This window comes from Ammospiza caudacuta, chromosome 8 (assembly GCF_027887145.1).
Source record: "Ammospiza caudacuta isolate bAmmCau1 chromosome 8, bAmmCau1.pri, whole genome shotgun sequence".
NCBI classification, from domain to species: Eukaryota; Metazoa; Chordata; class Aves; order Passeriformes; family Passerellidae; genus Ammospiza; species Ammospiza caudacuta.
The window spans coordinates 25,937,819-25,958,145 of NC_080600.1; the positions used below are offsets into that span (position 1 = coordinate 25,937,819).

The 20,327-nt window shown below is 34.5% G+C and overlaps 1 protein-coding gene across 6 annotated transcripts in view; it reads right to left on the reverse strand.

The window, feature by feature from the left end:
- Positions 1 to 1,187: 1,187 nt before the first annotated feature.
- The window catches only part of SCN2A (sodium voltage-gated channel alpha subunit 2), a 74,151-nt gene continuing 55,011 nt past the window's right edge, over positions 1,188 to 20,327 (reverse strand). For all 6 annotated transcript variants that reach the window (XM_058809447.1, XM_058809449.1, XM_058809444.1 and 3 more), the window contains 10 exons: positions 16,458 to 16,578; positions 15,939 to 16,093; positions 15,379 to 15,552; positions 13,203 to 13,325; positions 8,240 to 8,521; positions 7,638 to 7,691; positions 6,722 to 6,859; positions 6,011 to 6,115; positions 5,577 to 5,847; positions 1,188 to 4,487 (listed from right to left, as the gene is read on the reverse strand). In XM_058809447.1, the coding sequence (XP_058665430.1) occupies positions 3,292 to 4,487; positions 5,577 to 5,847; positions 6,011 to 6,115; positions 6,722 to 6,859; positions 7,638 to 7,691; positions 8,240 to 8,521; positions 13,203 to 13,325; positions 15,379 to 15,552; positions 15,939 to 16,093; positions 16,458 to 16,578 (2,619 nt within the window). In that variant the 3' untranslated portion in view covers positions 1,188 to 3,291. The remainder of the gene's footprint in view (positions 4,488 to 5,576; positions 5,848 to 6,010; positions 6,116 to 6,721; positions 6,860 to 7,637; positions 7,692 to 8,239; positions 8,522 to 13,202; positions 13,326 to 15,378; positions 15,553 to 15,938; positions 16,094 to 16,457; positions 16,579 to 20,327) is intronic.

Genomic DNA, 20,327 nt, shown 5'->3' on the forward strand with positions numbered 1-20,327 from the left:
TACCCAAGCACAACCACAGCTCCTTGTTGTTCTGCTTGTTGTTTCAGGCATTTAATAATTTCTTACTTTGTGCTCGTCTTCTGGTAAGCTCAAACCCCTCTCAGACACATACTGATTATTTTCAGTCTAAGTCAGACAAATTTATTATTTATGTACCTGCTATTTTTTCAATACCTTTTCCTCCCCAAAACCAACCAAACCAACGTGAAACTTGTCCTTTAATTACACATTTTGGATTTTGGATATTTTGGATTTTGGGTTCTCTCATCTCTCCCTATCTTACACCCTGCCTTGACAATTGTTTTTTACAGCTGATGTGAAAAATCTAACTGAAACAGTGCAGCCTGAGTGCTCACTACTTGAGAGTAGCAATACTCATTTCTAGGGTGGACAACCTCAACAGACCATCAGCGGTTGAAAACTGGAGAGAAGGGACAAAAGGCATGCACCATCTGACTGCTCCATTTGTGCTTCTCCTGGGGTGCACACCCGGAGCTCACAGTTCCACATCACTCAGATTCCTGGGTACATCTGTCTTCCCAATACTCTTCAGAGGATCTGATGTAGAGTGCATATCTGCACATCTATGATGATTATTAGAGTTTGTGCTTTTAATTTGTTCAGTGTAACCTTCATGGCATTACTTTAAATTTAAGACAGAGAAAAGTTCTTAGAAACAGCACTCAAATATGATTGCTACCTAAAAATTTGGCTCTCGTGTTATCATAAAATAATAAATTCTACTTAGAAAATAATGAGATAAATATTTTTTTCTTTATAACACAAAGCTAAATCTTCACTTCAAATGTAGAATATAATTGAAATTATACCTACATTGCAGCCTTGGTAGCTAGAGACTTTATTTAATATCTGGCTTTTCAGGTGTCTCAGAACACCTGATATGAAAAAGGGATTGAAGCATCATGAGCTCTTAGATGTTATCCTGGGATCCTGAATAGGATTAATAACCTCAAGAGTTTAAGTTCAAATGATGTTTAAGATCTTTCAGAAAGCATACAGCTTCAATTTTTTTACTTTTCACAAACCTATTTCTAACATTTTATATATATTTATATTTTACTTTCATAGCACCTCTTGATATTCAATAGTTTATAGTGGGAAAATAAAAAATGCAGACAAAACCATTAAATACAATAAAAAATGAAGTCTTTATTCTTTTGGCTCAACTGTAATGTGGTTTACTGTTCTTTATGGTAATAGCATTTTCCTGCATGCAGTTCACCGACACACAAGTCAATATTTTTGTAAAAGGAGGAGTCAACATCGAATTTTTGCTTGTGTAAGAAACACAAAATGTCCTGATGTGATCAATTATACAAGTTTGCTATTTAATTCCTGTGGAAAAAAAAAAAGCATTGTGGATCCCATATTATATTTAGAACAGTTCTAGTGCAGCATGAATCAACAAGAATAAGAATAGTCTATGTAAACAAACACTGGTAAAGATTTCATGAATAAAAATACTACCTTGAAACTTCTGATGCAGGCAGTGCTAGAATCTTAAACAAATCCTTCCCACCACATTTCAATTACAAGTTATATCTATTTGGAAGCAAGTGCATTTTGGACTCAGTTTGAAACTTATTTCACATTAAAATGTGTGCAAAAATACAGTACTAATAAAAAAGCAGAAACCTAAAGCTACCCCATTCTTTCCTTTGTTTCTTATTTTGTGAAGTTCTTGAATTAAAAAGTGCTATGGATAGAAAGTAATAAAAGTGACAGTAACATCAACCTGAAGATAATTCTCATTTCTTATTTTATGTACAAAATGCTGAAAAATAAAATAAAATGGTATTTTTTACAGTATTTATATTTTCTTAGAAAATTCTATCCATGTAGTTTTCAACAGATTAAGCAGTTTGCAACATATCCTGTACAGTCTGACTATGCACCGTACAGTAGTCACTTAAAATTTTAGAATGCAAAGCAAGAAGCTCTTAAATAACTGCAAACTATTGCTTGATGTCGTGAAAGAATGATGACCAATTGAACAATTTATTTCACTTAACCACTGAGCTATGGCTTCCCATATTAGACTCTTAACAGTGGAAGGAGTAAAATTACAGCAGCAAAGGCAAGATAAACATGCATCAGTGATAGCTTCCAAACTGTCTATAATGGTACAGAATACTTCATATTAGCTGTTGAGAGATTGCAAATTACACTTACTGTGGTACATATTTGATGCAATAAATATTGTGCACATGTCATTATTTGTTTGCTCAAACATGCACCACGGGATAAAGTAACTATTTACATAGAGGGTACTTTTTTAACCAACACATACAATGTCAACCTTGCTGAGAGCAGAAGATGGCTAAATGATACTGCAGGGTGAAGCAGAACAACTTCATAATCCTTGTGTTTTGCAGGTTTTTGGTAAGCTCAATTTCCCAAGGTCAGGTAAACTGTTTTCCGCAGAAGAATACTTAGAAGTGGACTCTATGTCCCTTGGTAAAATTTTTATACGGAGATTGTTCAACTACTGTTAAATGACTTATGAAAAAATAAAACATCTGTTCTATTATTGTAGACTCTCTGGGACTTTACAGGCACATTAAGATTTGTCTGGATGAGATACGGATACTGTTTTTAAGCACCTCAACATACAGAGCCACCCTGAAACATGGAAGTAGTCAGACTGCTGCTTTGTGCGACGTCATGTTTTCCCATGCATGAACTACAAGTGCAGCATGCCTTCATGCAAATCACTTCTGTTTGTACATTATAGAGAATCTGAGAGTAGAACACCTGGTCCTCATACCCCCTTCCCCAACATAAAACCCATATACAAAAATAGTCACATATAATAGTAAACAACCTGTGAATTAAAAAATGATAAGTTCACCAACACTGATTTTTGTAAAAATATGGCAAATGTGACTGTTGAAATGCTAACAGTGGATACAATTTTTGTACTGTGTATTTCATCTTAAACACAGAGATTCATAGGTTTGCACCTTATTTTTTTAACTGGTCCCTACAGTCTGGTTGGCCATTTTATCATCTCTTCAGCAGTGTCAGCTGGTACTAAAAACAACAACCTCCTGTCAAGATGTTACCCTGTTTTACAGAGTTGCAGTTTGATGACGAGGGGTCACTGTCTTGCTATAGGCACTGACCTTATATATATATATATATATAATTATATATATATCTATATATGTAAAAACTGACAGTTTGGCATGTACCTCCTACAGGAGTCCTGTTGACACAAATACATACTTTTTCAGGCTGTAAACAGTTTATTACAAACAGCGTTCTATGTTACTTTTTACTTTCCCTGCTGTCTTTACCTTTATCTTCTTTTTCTGACTTGTCTTTTTCATATTTATCCTTGTCTGGCTTTGTTACACTGTCATAAGAAGGCGGGGAGGTTGTCGATGGGGTCATATCTGTTTTTTCTGGAGTGGAGTTCTCATTTAGTTTATCCATAATCATATCTTCTTTCATGGGCAGATCATCTTCCTCTTTACCTTTATCCTGACTAAATATACATGATACTTTTTTGACTTTTTGCCTCAGGAGATGACGTCTGTAAGCACGCTGAATGATGACAGCAGACACCTCCTCCTGCTTTCGTTTCAGTGTGGTTGTAATTGGTTCATAGGAGACTTTAGAAGGATTGGCTGCCATAAACCGATCTTCCATCTGTATTCTGAGGGCATCCATCTCCCCACTTTCCCCCAAAACACGCTTTGTGAAAGCAAACAAGATGTCAAGGCAATGAATTCTGTCACCACTCACCATGGGCAGATCCATTGCAATGAGCTGGACTTTGTTGGGTTTTGCTATGAGAAGAGGTGGATCTAATGAAGCGGCAAAATCTGATAATTTACTAAACTCTATGAATTGTGTTGCATCGGGGTCAAACTTCTCCCAGACTTCATAGAACATCTCAAAGTCATCCTCGCTCAAGGGTTCAGCGCTTTCTTCAGTAGCAACACTGAAGTTCTCCAAAATCACAGCAATGTACATGTTCACCACTACCAGAAAGGATATGATAATGTAGCTGACAAAGAAGAAAATCCCAACAGAAGGGTTGCCACAGTCACCTTTCACAGAGCTCCCTGGATGATCTTTATGGGGGTCACAGTCTGGCTCCCCACTGTTGAGAATTGGGGCGAGCAAACCGTCCCAGCCAGCGGACGTGGTGATCTGGAACAGGCAGATCATGCTGTTGCCAAACGTTTCAAAGTTGAACATGTCATCAATCCCAACTTCCCTCTTGACGTAGGCAAAGTTGGACATGCCAAATATGGCATAGATGAACATGACCAGGAAGAGCAGCAGCCCAATGTTGAACAAGGCAGGGAGAGACATCATCAAAGCAAAAAGCAGAGTGCGGATTCCCTTAGCGCCTTTAATGAGGCGCAGGATTCGACCGATCCTGGCAAGCCGGATGACTCTGAATAGTGTGGGAGATACAAAGTACTTCTCAATCATCTCAGCCAAAAACATACCTGGGAAAAAACAAGTTAAATCAGTAAAGAGTATTATTACATTTTAAAACCACTGCTAAAGATATATTCTAAAAGGATTGTAGAACTTTAAGAAGAGTAGGATACTTAAACAGATTTTTAGGGATTAGCCATTCAGTTTTTTTACAAAACCTTTGTGTTTGGTATACTTTTTTAGGACAAACTGATAACTAGTGTATGTATATTAGCAAATGCTGAGATTAGAGGAATACCCTTTTGTTAATTGTAAGAAAAATAATCTCAGTTAATCTGAAGAAAGATCATATGCACATTAGTATTGAAATTCCATGTAATCAAGTTTAGGTTATTTAAAAAAATATGTGTATTTTAGGAGAACTGTGACTTCTTAATCACACAAAAAATAACATGAACACAGGTTTATTAGTAATGACACAGAAATTCCAAACATAAACAAACTGATGAAAAGGTTAGTTATGATTCATGGAAGAATAAAAGAATTGAGCATTGTATTATGTGCCTCAAAGCAGAAAAATAACTTTTTTGATACAAAAATAGCAAAACTGATTTGCATATTAAGGAGTACTTAAAACCCCACAATTTTTACTCAAGTTCTTTCAAGTTTGCTGCTCTAGATAAAGCAAAGGTTAGTGCAGTCATTATTTGTTACCACATCTGCTTCAGCTCTGCTCACTCTATCTCAGGCACAAAGCCTCTCAGGATCAAACAAAACTGAAGTAAGCAAGGGGTTTTACCCTGCTATCTGGGGTGCAGGCATCCTACCCTCATAATAGTCCCACACAGATTTTACTCTTGGATTTTGGAAGACTGAACTCTTTCACCTGCAACTGTCACTGTAAGTTTATATCAAAATTGCCTTTCATGCATGTGTAGGAATCTCTACTGATTTCAGAATATAGATCTAATTTCAACCAGTAAAAAAGTAGGTGTATGAAAATCTCTTGCTAAAAAATTCTTACCATACTTTTCAGTTATGTTATGGATAAGACTTTCTAGTGACAAAGTTGAACAAAAATATAAATAGATTTTACACGGCAAAAATATTTCCATGTTTACAGAATTAGACATTTCATAAAAGTGAGTTGCTCTTACCTACTATGGAGAGAATGACAACCACAAAATCAAAAATATTCCAACCTATAGTGAAGTAGTAATGACGAAGTGAAATCAGTTTCAGGACAAATTCTCCAGTGAAAAGTACGATAAACACCAGGTTAATCCAATATAAAATGTTTTCCATTTCTTCACTTTGATCATCTGTTTCTACCATCATTGTGACCATGTTAAGGCAGATAAGTATCATGATACTGATATCAAATGCTTGTTTGGTTACAAAATCAAAGACCATGCCTTGGAATTTGTTCTGTTATAACAGAAGAAAAAGAAAAAAATAGGTATTTCAGATTAATAAGGCTTTTCTTTTTTTTTTTTTTTTTTTGCTTACAGCTTATTTCAGCCTAAGGCATAATAGAAAAAATCCAATTTTAAATAGATGTAAAAATAACGGAAAATAGTTCTATTCTTACTGCTGGTCGAGGTATAGGCTTTTGTGGTTTCTTTGAACCCAATTTCTTCATTGCATTGTAGTATTTCTTCTGTTCTTCTGTCATGAAAATATCTTGACCTCCAAAGTAAACCCGAGAGACAAAAACTGGTTACAATCATGTATCTTTATTGATTACTTATAAATAAGACTAATGATCATATTCTCATCTGTGGGAAAATTTAGGACAGATATAAAAATCGTCTTTTATGATTTTTATATTAAGTATTAAGCGACAGAAAGTGTTGACAGCAGCTGGAACACTGATACCTTCTCAGACAGTGTTGACAAAACACAAAGACTAAAGAGGGTACAAATAAAGATAATACAATGTTTGTTATCAAAGTTCAGAAATCTATACTGCTGAGCTTTGTGACATGAAAGTAGTATAGCAAAGAGTTTTTACAGCTACATTTGGCTATTTCAGTGGTTAGCCTTTTTATGAGTCAATTAAGCCTTCAGTCTCAAATCCACATCTTTACAAAGATGACATTGAGTATTTCACTAACCATGGAGAGTCATAGATTGTCATTTGTCCATCTAACCCTCATCAAGACAAATTATAAGCTTTAATAATTTAATGTATTTACTATGTGGCACTTTAACTAATTTATCATAAAAATATTAATAAAGTTGTCATCAGTGGACCAAGATTTTTTTAATGTTCTTTTCAGAATAATAATGAAGTACTTATCTTCTTTTTCTGCTGGTTGAAATTGTCTATGATGACACCAATAAAAAGATTCAAGGTAAAAAACGATCCAAAGATGATAAAGATGACAAAGTAAAGATACATGTACAGGTTATCTTCATACTTGGGCTGATCCAAAACCTGCAAAACAGGCATAGAAACTACACATTAGTTTAACAGTGAATACAAAATATTTGCTTGTGGAGATTTCACTGCTACAGGCACTTAGGAAACTGCACAGGATTGTGGAAGAGAGGCATCCAAGCCATGTTTAGACTAAGCATATTTTCTTGGTATAGCTATGCACCTTCACTATACTACAGCAAGCCTCCTGCTGAGACTGCAGCTTACAAAAAAAAAAAAAACGAAAGAAATGGAGCTTTACTAGTATAGTTTATTCAATTGTCTACTTAGAACTAGAGGAAAACTTGCTCCAAGGGAACAAGGGGCAGGCCAAAGGGTAAGAAAATGCACAGGTCTAATTAAAAATAAGCACTCTGCCCTAAAGAAAGCAGTCAGGCATCTTGCAGAGCACAATGAAAGTCTTAACTATAAATAAGATCAGTATTACAAAAAAAACCCCAAAAACCTCTCTGTGATGGTGTCTGTTTCCAAATATAAAGAATGGCTCAATGCATAATGAGAGGAGGAGAAGGTATTTCATGGCAACAGGTGTGTTGTAGGATTGGGGAATTTTGATTCAAATGTACCATAGAGAAAATGGAATACTGTAGGACTGCTCCTCTGCTTACCTCATTTCTTGTAGTTTTCCCATGACTTCCATTTTCTTTAACTACAAAATTATAGTAACTCTTTGTTCTTTCATTTTTACTGTAATTTCTGAAAGATGTTAAAATTACATTCTCAAATCTTGGAGCTCATACAATCAAAACAAATGGAGTCAAGGGACTATACTTACATTACGAGAATCCACAGCTGCGTACATGATATCCATCCATCCTTTAAATGTAGCCTATAAACAGAACACAGGTGTTTAGGTCACACTGTTCCTGGAAAATGCCTTGTCAGAAGCATTTTTTAGGAGCTGAAGACTAAGTGTTTTTTGTACTCCTCATGAAAACCAGCAGAGTGAAATCCTAATAGCTGACTCTTGCTTTCTATTGTATGTTTTATTCATGGACAAGAATTGCAAGCCAATTCCAATATCTGACTATAGAGGGGCAGCATCCATTAAGAACTCTTTTGTCTATTATGAATAATATCTGGTGTAGAAGTTATTTTTCTGTGCATGAGCATTAGAGGTTTACTTGATACAGATTCAATGCAGCTACGGTCTATTATGTTTGAATTACGTTTTTTTTCTCATAGTCAGTATATCCTCTAGGCTTGTGTTACTTCTTCTGTAGAGTTATGGATTTATCTCACACTTCATAATTCAAACCAAGAATTGAGAGACAAAATTTCTAAATTAAAAAAAAAAGAAGTAAAAAACTTTTTACTGTTGCAGGTAAACAATAGAGATACAGAAAGATAAACAGAAATTAAGGACTGGTGACTTACCACTTGGAGCAGAGAAAGGTAACCAAGGCCTACATTGTCAAAGTTGACCTTCACATTCTTCCAGCGGGCAGTTTCGTTGTTTTGTATGAGCTCCTCACACTGACTGAAGTTGTTAATTTGGCTGATATCGAATCTCTCATCAGTTGTAGTGTTAACACAGTAGTAAAACTTTCCAGCAAATAGATTTACTCCCATGATACTAAATATCAGCCAGAATATAAGGCAAACAAGAAGCACATTCATAATAGATGGAATTGCTCCTAACAGGGCATTCACCACAACCTGGAGTACAAATGAAACCAAAGAGAGACACTGTAAGAATACAGGCACCAGGATCTTACCAATGCTTCACATGTAACATGCAATTATAATTCTAATATCTGTGTTACAACTCAGTTGTTGAGAGTAACAAGTCAGAAAAGCAGTACAGAGAAAAGATAAAATGCCAAACTTAGTTAGAAGGAAAAATACAAATAGTAGCGAATGTTAACTTTAAAGAATGGGTAAAGTAAGAACCATTAAAACAAACTTTAAAAAAAAAGAGGAGAAAGAAGTATTTATCAGTACTTTTTAGATTATTTACTTAATGTATATCTGCAAAACCGTGATAATTATAATCCCTGACTGAATCGAACAAACCAAATTTTTAATACTACATGTTTACTGGATAAATCCAAGCAAGTCCAAATCTATTTCTAAGCAAATTTCTAATTGAAATTAATTTTGAGGATTTTTAAAAATAAAACCAAGTAATGAATGCATGACATTTTGGATGTTTACATTTAGAATTAAAAGTGAAAATGTTCAAACCAGGAAAACTACTGAGTATCTGAACACACCAGAGCTGTTAGTGTTCAGGCAACTGGCAGATAGAACTTGAAAAAGAGATTTAATTCCCAACTGAATTTTCAGAAAAATCAGGCTTCAGGAAAGAAAAATGTGAAAATGATTTCATGTGTGATGATGAGCAATGATTAAAAACATGCCAGAATGAAAACAAAACACAGAGGAAAATAAAATTTAGGAGAAAGTAGGTCCATTATGAATGAGAATTATTAATTTAATGATGGAATCAATGATGCTAAATTAATTAATTCCTATTTTAAATCTCTCTGTAAATAACTCTAAGAATATAAACCTGGTTAAGTATAAAGCACTTTGCCACCAACTTTGCCAAAACAACTGAAGCAGATCCTTAAAACAAAGAAGTTTGCTTTTTCTCAAAACACTAGCTATTACTTTGGTAGGCTTTTTATACTTCATTTAGTATATATTATGTAAGTACTAGGACAGATCATCTAGCATAATAAACTTATTGTTTCTGTTGGAAATACAAATATGTAATGAAGTTCTATGAAGTATTTTGGCATTACAGTTATATCTGCAACTAATACCATCCCTAGAATCAATGAATTATAAAATTAGTGATCCAGGTAGATGGGCTTTGATTCCTTGCCCTCTTACAGAACAGAAAATAAACCGTTTGACTATTAGATAGGAGATGAACCACCATCATGTGTAGTATAAAGGAGAATTGGGCTGAAGGAAAGAAGAGATCCCTGTTGTACTTTCAGGGCCCCAATCCTGTCAAAACACTACCTCATTTGGGTGATAGACACTTTGGACATATGAGAGCCTATAGGACTTCAGTGAAATTGTTGTTATATTTAAATTTAGGAACTGGATCAAATGAAGTTGCTTTCAATGTGAACTACTCCATCATAAAAGCACAGAATGGTGCATGGGATCCTAATTTTCCATGCTTTTTTGTTTGTTTGTACCTTTTTTCCATATATTGTAAATCAAATGTTTTAATAAGTGGTTATTTCTGTTGCGGAAATTTAAAACAAATCAGAATAGTTTCTTAATCATACTAAAAATCTCCTTAGCAATACCTGTTATAAATTAATAAGCAAAATTCATATATAGAATTGTATAAGTCAGCATCTGGGTTGAGAGGATTCCGTAACTGATGGATAAATCTCTTCTGACTATTTCAACAGTGCTGTCTTATGCTGACAAGCTTGTACTCAGCACTGAACCACATGACTGTAGGAGGCCTAAGCAAAATTAACAGTCCAATAACTATGCTGAATTAGTTTAAATTGGAAAATCATGTACTCACTTATTTTTACAACAATCTGACTGCAATAATAAATAGCAAGGTCATTTTTCCCCAATTTAGGAATATTTTCCAAATATATTAGGTTTTTTGATTGAAATTTATCTCAATTCTCAAAAAATGTAAGTAGATTTCTTAAATGTAATGATATCATCAGGAACAATTTTTGAGATATAAAGGGATAGTTAATGAAGTGAAAACATTTGTCCTCAAGCTTTCAGTCTCAGTACACCCAAGAATTCTGTTCCTCTTTGTGCTGCAGCTGCAGGTCCAGTCATGTTCTTTCCTTAATTGCTGGATTTCTACAGCTGACCTACTTTCTCTGGTATTAGTCTGAGTCCTGAAGCTACAGAGAACCAGCTTGTGATACGAATCATTTGAAGACACTCAAAACATACGGTTGAGCATCACTGGAAACACTGATCCCAACACCTTCCATTTCCACCAGTAGTAACTCTTTGAGGAAAGGGGGCTAGGCCTGGCAGCAAATGAAAGCAAGGGAAGCATAAGAAAGACATCAAACCCCTTGTTTTCTGCTTGAGAGAAAAAGGTATTAGTGCCTAGCACCATATAGCAGTGAGTGATACTGCTTGGGACAGAGCATGGACAGATTAATTATATTCCTACAGGTTATTTTAATGAAGTACCAAGTGCAAATTAAAGTATAACTTTCCTAGCAATGCCAGTGGTGGGAAGATGCAGAGAAAAAAATAATGTTTTTCATAGGGGCAATTTTTTTCTTTTAATTACTAGTTTGTATGGGCGCAAGTTGAAATACAGAGAAAAGTAGTGTGTTAAAAACTGTACCTGTACTGAACAGAATTTCTTGCTTGTATAAGGGAAGTGCTCAATGGAAGCAATTTAAGTGTCTATGCAAGTACATGCATTGTACCGGATTGTCATATTTTCAGTTCATACATGATAAATACCAATGGAATGATTATGTTATGAACAGACATCTTGAATTTCCATGTATCAGACCTCAAAATAGTCTTATACAAGTCATCAACTTGAGCTACTGTATCTTTAAAGACACTAAACTTGGAATTAATTACTTTAAATAAGGCAAAATTCAGTACATCCATTGGAATATTGCAATGGTTAACTGCCTAACTAATGAAGTTATAGGTCACATTTCTAGTCTTAAGTGATCTAACTTCATCTACTACTTTTTATTGCATTTTTTGCTAAACTCATAAATCTTCTCCTCATCTGGGAATGTACAGAGATACAGTTGGCAGACCAGGATCAAACATGTAGATAAAGTTTACACCAACATGGAAGTCATGGGATTTACAATTACCCCTAAACCTTCATGACAAGGTTATTGGGTTTTTCCTTGCAACAATGAATTGCCACTTAAGCAATTTTATATAAAAATTGAAATATTTTTATTTTGAGTTTTTTGTTTTGCTAATCATTGTCATAAAAGAAACCCCTACAGTTAATACGATGAGGTAATACTTTAGACAGGCCTTACCTCTGATATAAACATCCCAAATTTTCAAATTTGTTTTAGGAAAAGTCCTGAAATTTTTTGGAGGCAAAGAAATGCTATTTCCTGTTTGAATTTATAACATTTCATCAAAGCCCATTTTCTTTTCTACTGAAGTCTCTTCTCTTACTTTCCACACACACAGAGCATGACATTTTCTTCAGAAGCTCACCAGTTTGTAGTTGATTTACAAATTAGCTAATCAGCTTATCACCTGGGGTGGCAAAGAAGAGTGATCGCAGGAGGGAGCTCACACAAGGATCCCTCTTAATTATGGTGGGAGGGTTCCAGTTCAGGTGCATCTGCTGATGCCCACAATGGCAATATGTCCAAGAGAGACAGATGGACCCTGAAGGTGTAAGCCAGACACCTTCCTGTGGCTGGAGCTAGAAATATCTACCATGTCTGGTTGCTCACTACTACCCTTGAGAGAAACATTTCTAGAGCTTTTGAGTCATGGCTGAGTACACCAGGTCTTTGTCCATTTCAGTGCACTAAAGAAGTGATTTAAACTGACCACTTTGACTTTGCCCTGAGACACACTGATCGTGCCCTGTTGGGCAGCTGAGGGCCTCAGCTGTGGTAACTGATAAGAGTGGCAACAAACAGCTGGGGACAGGAACTTCTCAAATATACCAGCAAAAGTCTAATATGTTTTCAGGCTGCTTAGTGCTCTACAGATTATACTCAACATTTTACAAACAATATGGAAAGCAATGGGCAACCAGAAATCACTAAACCAGCTCCACCTCTAATATGCTAGAAAAGTTTTCTTAAATAGAATGCAATGGTTCTAATACGAAAGAGAGAAGGTATTTTAATAGTGCTAATTTACTTATTAACAGACAAATTAATTTAAAAACTTTTAGTTCTAAAAGACTTTCCCAATTTATATATACACAATACTATGTTAAAGGATATAAGATTATGTATGATAGCCCAAACTGGTACAAAATACACATGTGCATGCATACATGGATGTATGCACACACACTTTTAAGAGGAAGTATTGGAGCTTTTTTAAACTGTTCTGACAATAGCAGGATTTGTTTGTATAGGATAAATTCAGTAATATTGCATAGATCCATGCAGTTGATAGATCCTTGGGCCCTCCATGAAAGTATGAAAATGGGGAAAGGCCAAGGAGCCTCATTAAGTGTAACAATATGTGCAATAACACATGAATTCATATAAGCAGATGAAGCCTTTTGCTTATATGTTAGTGATAAATGTGAAATATAGAGGATGGTAGTGTAGCATTTCTGCATGGATTGGTCGTTGGTTATTCTGCATGCATTGTTTCCGTGGATGCATGCATTATTTCAGATTCTTTCACGTTGTCTTACCCTCATCCCTTCAAATCGCGACAAGGCTCTCAGAGGTCTCAAAGCTCTTAGTGTCCTAAGGGATTTAATCGCACCAAGTTCTGAGTAGCCCAAGGCATTAGCTGTTAAGCTAACCAAAGAGACCTACACAAAAACAGAAAGGCAATATTGCTCATTCATCTCTATATCCTTCTGATACATATGGTGGGAATGATGTGTGCCCTGAACTTCTCAAGAAGATTCAAGGCTGGACCTCTTTCTCCAGGAAACCCTCTATAATGCAGAAAAAATTTTATGTCAGACAAAGTAGAATAAAAGGATATTCTAGGTACCTGTTGATGAAATCATGTTGATAGCATGGTATAAAAGTGCCTTCTATAGTCACATAAACCAGTCAACATTTGGTGGGATTTAAACAAAAATGAAGTCACATGCAAAAACAAAACACCCAAAAGCTGGGTGAATTGGAATGGACAATTTAGGTCAGGACTTCCCATGATATCTTCAGGACTTGATGAGAATGTAAATGCTCTCAAAAACCACATCCAGACCTTGCTTTTGGTCAAAATGTAACTTTCTAGTGTCCAGAAAATCTTATTCAACAGCCATAGCTACCAGTGCTGTTCAGATTTAACAGGACTAATCAAGACTGAGAACCAACTGTTTGTTAGACAATGGTAGAAGCTTCACTGTTAGGCATATCCACACTTCATTACATTCCCTGTGACTCCTTTAACCACTTCATCAATTCTGGCTTGCATAACGCTGGTCTGGTCTGCAGGCAGATGAGTAAATAAACTAGAATAGCTGTAAAATAAATAATACAATTATCTTTCATCAATAATCCTTGGAAATGTATTTCTATTAGCCATTGGGAAGGAGTGACCCTAATAAATCAAAAATAAAACATATCACCTTCTATTTACGTCTATTTAATGCCCTTCCCTTCCATCCTTCCTGCTCTTGCAATTCCTTCATCTCCAAATTGTTCTTTTGGCTTTTTTATTTCAATCCCCTGTCTATAGATTAAAATGAATGTCTCAGATATTATTTTTTGTTATGTTAAAAAATGCACCAGGATAAGGTTGACATGAAAAACTAATAAAGCTAATAAAGCTAGTCATAGAAGTAACTAAACCACAGATTATCAAATAAGAATTAAATATTTGTTGATAAATACAAGTTCTACTGGTCGTGGCAATTTACACATCAGATGATTGAGCCAATACATATTTTACAGAGGTATAGACTCAATCATAAAATACTATATGAGCATATAGTCATGTCTTATCATAGGATTTGCAATGCTGCTCTGGATTTACAAAGTATAGCATTTTCCAAGGTCTGTGTAGTAAAGAGCTCCACTGTAGTTTTAGGGAGATGTTAAGCAATTTCTACAGAATTCTTGTGCTTTTCATAATGCACAAATAGGTGGTTTAAGATATACCCTTAACTTGCATTCCATGGGAATTACATCTGTGGAGCTGAGAGGTAAATCAGGCTATTGGGGATGGAAGGGAAATGAACATCTGCTATGTGATCAAACATCTGTAGTCTTCCATTTATACTACCCAGTACTTTACATACATTGTTGAGCATGTAGACCTGAAATTACAATGCACTTCTCACTAGGTCTCCTTCAGACAATGTGTAGCTGCTCCTTGGTAGTGCAGCCTTTGGAAAATCATGTGGGAACCCATTCCAGGGGGGCTTATCTATGGTTCTCTGAACTGTCTCTTTGAGGTCACGCCCATGATACAGTGAAAAGTGCAAGAGTACTGAATAGTACAATGGAACTGACAATTCCTAGCAGTATTTTCCTTTCATTTTGCACAGAGTAAGTGACAGGACACTTACAGTAATTCATTAGAAATTAGAAACAGTTTGAAAAATTGTTTCCATATACAAAAAAACCTGAAGAGGCTGAACAGCATCTTTTCTATACCATCAAAAAACGATAGGAAAAAGCATAATTTCAAGAAAGAATTACAACTTCAGAAAACTAGAGAATTTTAAAATAACATTTCTAGAGAAATAAGTATATCCAAATTTTTTTTCCATTCTGAACAGAATTATAAACCACACCACCACACCAGTTAAAATAGAGTTTTTGTTGAATAGAACAGAAATCTTATCCTGAAAACATAATATTCTTTTTTTTAAGCCTATCGTACAGGACATGAAAAAGAATACATACATCAACAATCAGGAAGTCCAGCCAGCACCATGCATTAGTGAAATAGGTTTGAAAGCCATAAGCAACCCATTTTAAAAGCATTTCCAGAATGAAGATATAGGTGAAAACTTTGTCAGCATATTCCAGCATGGTCTTGATAGTTTTACGTTGCTCTATGTAGATATCTTCAAATGCCTGGAAACAAATTAAAACGAAGTTTGAAGAGTGGTCCTACAGTAATTTTTTTGTATTGCTGTTCAGCTCAGCTGAAAGATGAATACTCTTTGGAACCAGCCTTATGAAAAGTATTAAGTGAAAGCTGAAGTTATACTTGAGGGAAAGATACGTGCCTTATCATCATGTATATTTTTTCAATTCAAATTTTTTCTTTGCAATTCCTACAGGACACTGCAAATTGTGAAGACATTTAATTATATCTTGCAGATATATATTTATATTATAATATATACTAAGTTGACATCAAATTCTAATTTGTTACCTGTAGCTATGTGATTAACTGTAATTTTAAATGCTTGCTGTTTAAAATCACAATAGTCACAATAGTCCCACACTTAATTTACCAGAGCACCGCTGCTGAGAAGAATCATGAAGACTATGAAGGTCTCAAACCAGTTGTGTTCAACAATCTTATAGCAGGTTTTCCTAAGATTCCACCAGATTTTCCCCTTTCCTTCTTCTACACTGACTTGACAGCATTTGAATCTCCGTACACACCCTAAATGTGACAAGAAATTTTAAGATGTCAGAATATAGTAAATATTTATAAACAATCACAATGAATGGTAATAATTTGACTTACTTCTTATCATAGTGCTGGTGCATTAGATCCTTATAATTCCTCTTTGAGCATTTTTGTTTAGTATTTGAATTTAAATCTATTTATCTTTTGCAATACCTTCCAAAGAGAGAGAACACTCAAGAGCAGTAAATCTATGGCAGTAACTCTGAAAGAGTTACTAATACTATCAGATATTACAACTATAATCACTAAACTTCTTTTGATTTTGAATAAAAAGAGAATCCTGCACAAATCTACACAACTAGGTCTATTTATCTTGCCTTTATTTTGCTTTGCCTACCTTCTGTAAAACAAGCTTCTGGCTCTAGAACTTCTTCTGGTTCTGCTTCTGGCTGTTCACCTTCTGGAGGTAGTCCAATATCAACTGTGCTGCCTTCTGATGAACTGGATGCATTCAATTTCTGTGAACGAAACCCCACATAATTATTTTTTCCAGTTTTATTATTTTGAATAGAAATTTATGTTAGAAATGTATATCAAAATATTTTGTATGTATTCAGTGCTGTGATACTAAAATAACTTCTTATCTACAATCTATAATGCCAAATTGCTCTACTACAGGTGAGGTCACAAGATTAGAAACTACATAATGTGCATTTTCCCTATTGAAAATATTTTGATATTTTCATACAAGGAATTGCTGAAATTAGTAGAGTATTATTCTAAGCCACACATAAGAATTTCAAAGTGAAATTGCAGTAAACTAGGAATGGGTGCTTTCCACATTTTGTACTGTTTAATTATTCCAATCATGTGGCTGCATTTTAGGTTACACTTTAGACAGCATGTGTTAATACCAATAAATTTCCAAAATCATGACCAAACCAACAGCAAGTTGCACAGATGTATTTTCATGCCTCAAGTAAATATTATTCTAGCAAGTCTGTATAAAGCTAAATCTAAAGTTTCAATGTAATGTTTTCATTATTATTGACATGAAAACACATATTATGAGTTTTACAGGATAATTTAATTATCTTTATTTCCAAAAGAGCAGCACATTACTTTAGGAGCAGTAGCTGATATTTTGCATACTCACTTGCCAATGCATTTTCTGAATTTATTGTGCATTTTGAAACTACTTATTACTTTGGTACAGTACACATAGATGTCCAATTACTATAAAAGGCCAAAAAATTTTGAATGTCTAAAGTTAAAACAAATTCTTTTAAACAATATTGTAATAAAAGAATCCTGCATCAATAAATCATATCAATATTATAATCCAAACCTTAAAAATTATTCTTTTACACCATCATATGATGCTGGCAACAGACAAATATGAGTACTATAATAAGTAAAAGTAGTTTGATTACAGCATTCTATGACTCTTCTAATGTTATCACTATATGGAGTATAACATCAGTAAAATGGCTGCATTGATAAGTAGCTAATCTTGTAAAGGGAATGATGTAAGCAGATTTAGAATAGAGTCTATAGGGAATTAATATTAGACAGAGATGTTCTATGGTAACATTAAAGATATATATTTTTGCTGACACTTAAATCTGAAGTTAGAGGCATTATTCCTTTAAAACATTCCTGAGTAGCTTCAAATTCTATACAGTTTTTTGTAAAGAAAATGTAAACAGTATTAGTCTGTGGATACAAAAACTAACTTGAGACATTTAATGGAATTTTACATAGCAACAAATATTCAGTTTGTTCTTCAAACAAAAAGAAGATTTATTTCTTTCTCCCTCATTCTGATTCTATTGAATCACACTGACAATATATTGTGTTGTGATTCTGACATAAGCTTATCTTTGATTTTTGTGTACCACGGTTCACTATAGAACACATTTCAGAGGAAGGCTGAGCAAATGGAAACATGTATTGGAGGGTGTATTATGCACCTAGTTTCGGTGCTATCTGCACACCCATTTTATATATGCTTTTTTGAATTTCCCAGCTAAGAAATTCATATCTCATATTTCTGCATGAGTATAAATATCTGTTGAGGTCAGGCCCAATGTACAAAGAGATGGATGCACACTTTTCTGCAGATCATTTTTGACAAATTTCAGATTGCAATATGTTTGAATTATAGATAATACATGGCAGTTTGATCATTGTGGAATACTGCCTCTAAAATGGAGAAACTGGAAAGTATGGGATAAATACTGTAGTCATCAAGTAAGGACCACAGCATTTAAACATCAGTGGAAGTCAATCATCAGTTTGAGGAAAAGCCAGAAATACCATAAATGCAAGGTACATTAAAAAAAAAATACATATTATGTTAAAATTTACCATTTATCAATACAATACAGTAAGTTATTTTAAAACTGAGAAATGACTGTTTTTATTACATAGTGTTTTCTTAAAATGTTGCTTGCATCATTCCAATCTGGAGAGCATTTCTAGCAGAATGCTGTAGGAGTAGCAGAGCAAACAAAAATTATGAATTGGCTGAACCATAAGTTTGAGAGACCTACTGTCCATTCTTTTACAGGAAAATGAAGAGTTCAGTGACTCAGATATTATGCAGTTAGTTTAATGAGCAAAAAAGGGTAATGAATTCCTATTACTGAAATTGTTCAAGACTAACAGTTAACTCAGCATGCAAGATTAGATATAGCTACTATAAGGAGAGATCACAAATATCAGATAGAAAGGTAAAAAATTATCAATAGAATAGCAAATTATCAGGAACATCAAAAAGACAAGTTTATCTGGGGCACTGTGTATGGTGAGATGTATCTTTCAAGTCTCTTCTCAATAAAAATCTGCTATGCTTCATTTACAGAGCTGTAACAATAATCATAGGAGTTAAACTGAACTGAAAAATCCTAAATTGAATTAACAGCAGCTGATACTTGAAATGCAACTATTAAATGCCTCATCCCACTGAGAACTCAGTTACTCTTCTGCTGATGTAACAGAGTATTTCCTTAGCATGCTGCTCTATTATACCTGAATTCGGCCCCAACCAGATCAGAATATAAAGAAAAGTATTACAAAAATTATTCAATAAGTTCTGTCTGTAAAAGTTCAGTATCATTTGGGAAAGAACAAAAACTAGAAATTTTCAACAGTAGAATTTCTTTTTACACTTTTCTTTGTTATTTTTAACATTGAATTTATTGTATGGCATTGTGTACAAAATGTATAAAATTTCGTATGCATTAGAAACAGCTAGAAAGATTTTATGATACAACATCTCAAGATTTTATCAACTCAATTAAGTTCAGTATGCTAGGAAAACTTTTCATTAACATTTACATATTTCCACAGCAAACTTATGCTCTGGCATAAAGCAACTGACTCAGGGACTTGTTACTGGTTTCTATGTATTCAACACAACATGACCTGGCAATGGATCATGTTATTGCTATCATGTTTGTCCATGCCTTAATACAGAGGAAGACTTTTTCTGGCACTTACTGTGACTTACCAGTGTTCACACATATGGAATCCAGTTGGCTAGCTAGACTACCCCAACTGCAGACCCTGAGATGTTAGGTATGTAGCATATATCCCACTTCTTTACCTAAACATATCTGAAAGTTACCTTTGTAGCTGGAAAATTGCTCTCTGCTCACCAGCATTACAAAAACTGAATTTAGGCTATTTAGTTAACATTAGCTTTTTTAAAAAATGAACCTATAGAAACGAGATAATAACCAAACCCAAACATTAGCTTTGATCTAATAGTAAGTCCATTTTAAGCTTTTTGTTATACCATGAGTCTAGATTTCAAAAGGATTCAGTCATGCAGATTATAAGAGATTTATCAGGATCAAGCGTTAGACACTCTTTGAGAGTTATGAGGAGAGAAATTTTCTGAATAGTATGCTAAGAAAATTATTCTCAGAGAAATCTGTTTTCTGAAACCTTAAAATGTACATACTCTACCTCCTTTTCGAAGAAAACAGTAAGGGGACAAAAGTAGTTAGATGTTTCTAAAGCAGCAGTATACTGATTATCCTAGAGATTTAAATATCTTTTACATCACATGTACCAACAGCCTTGCCAGACATGCTTTAGTCAGCAATACAGAACAATATGAGATACAGATTTTAATTTAGCTTTCAAGATAGGAAAGCAGCTTGCCTATCAGAGAAGCATTGCAAAAAGCAGCAGCCAAGATTAGGTCAGGAAGTTTTTGACATAATTACTTTCTGAACCTTGACAACATCGCATAGAT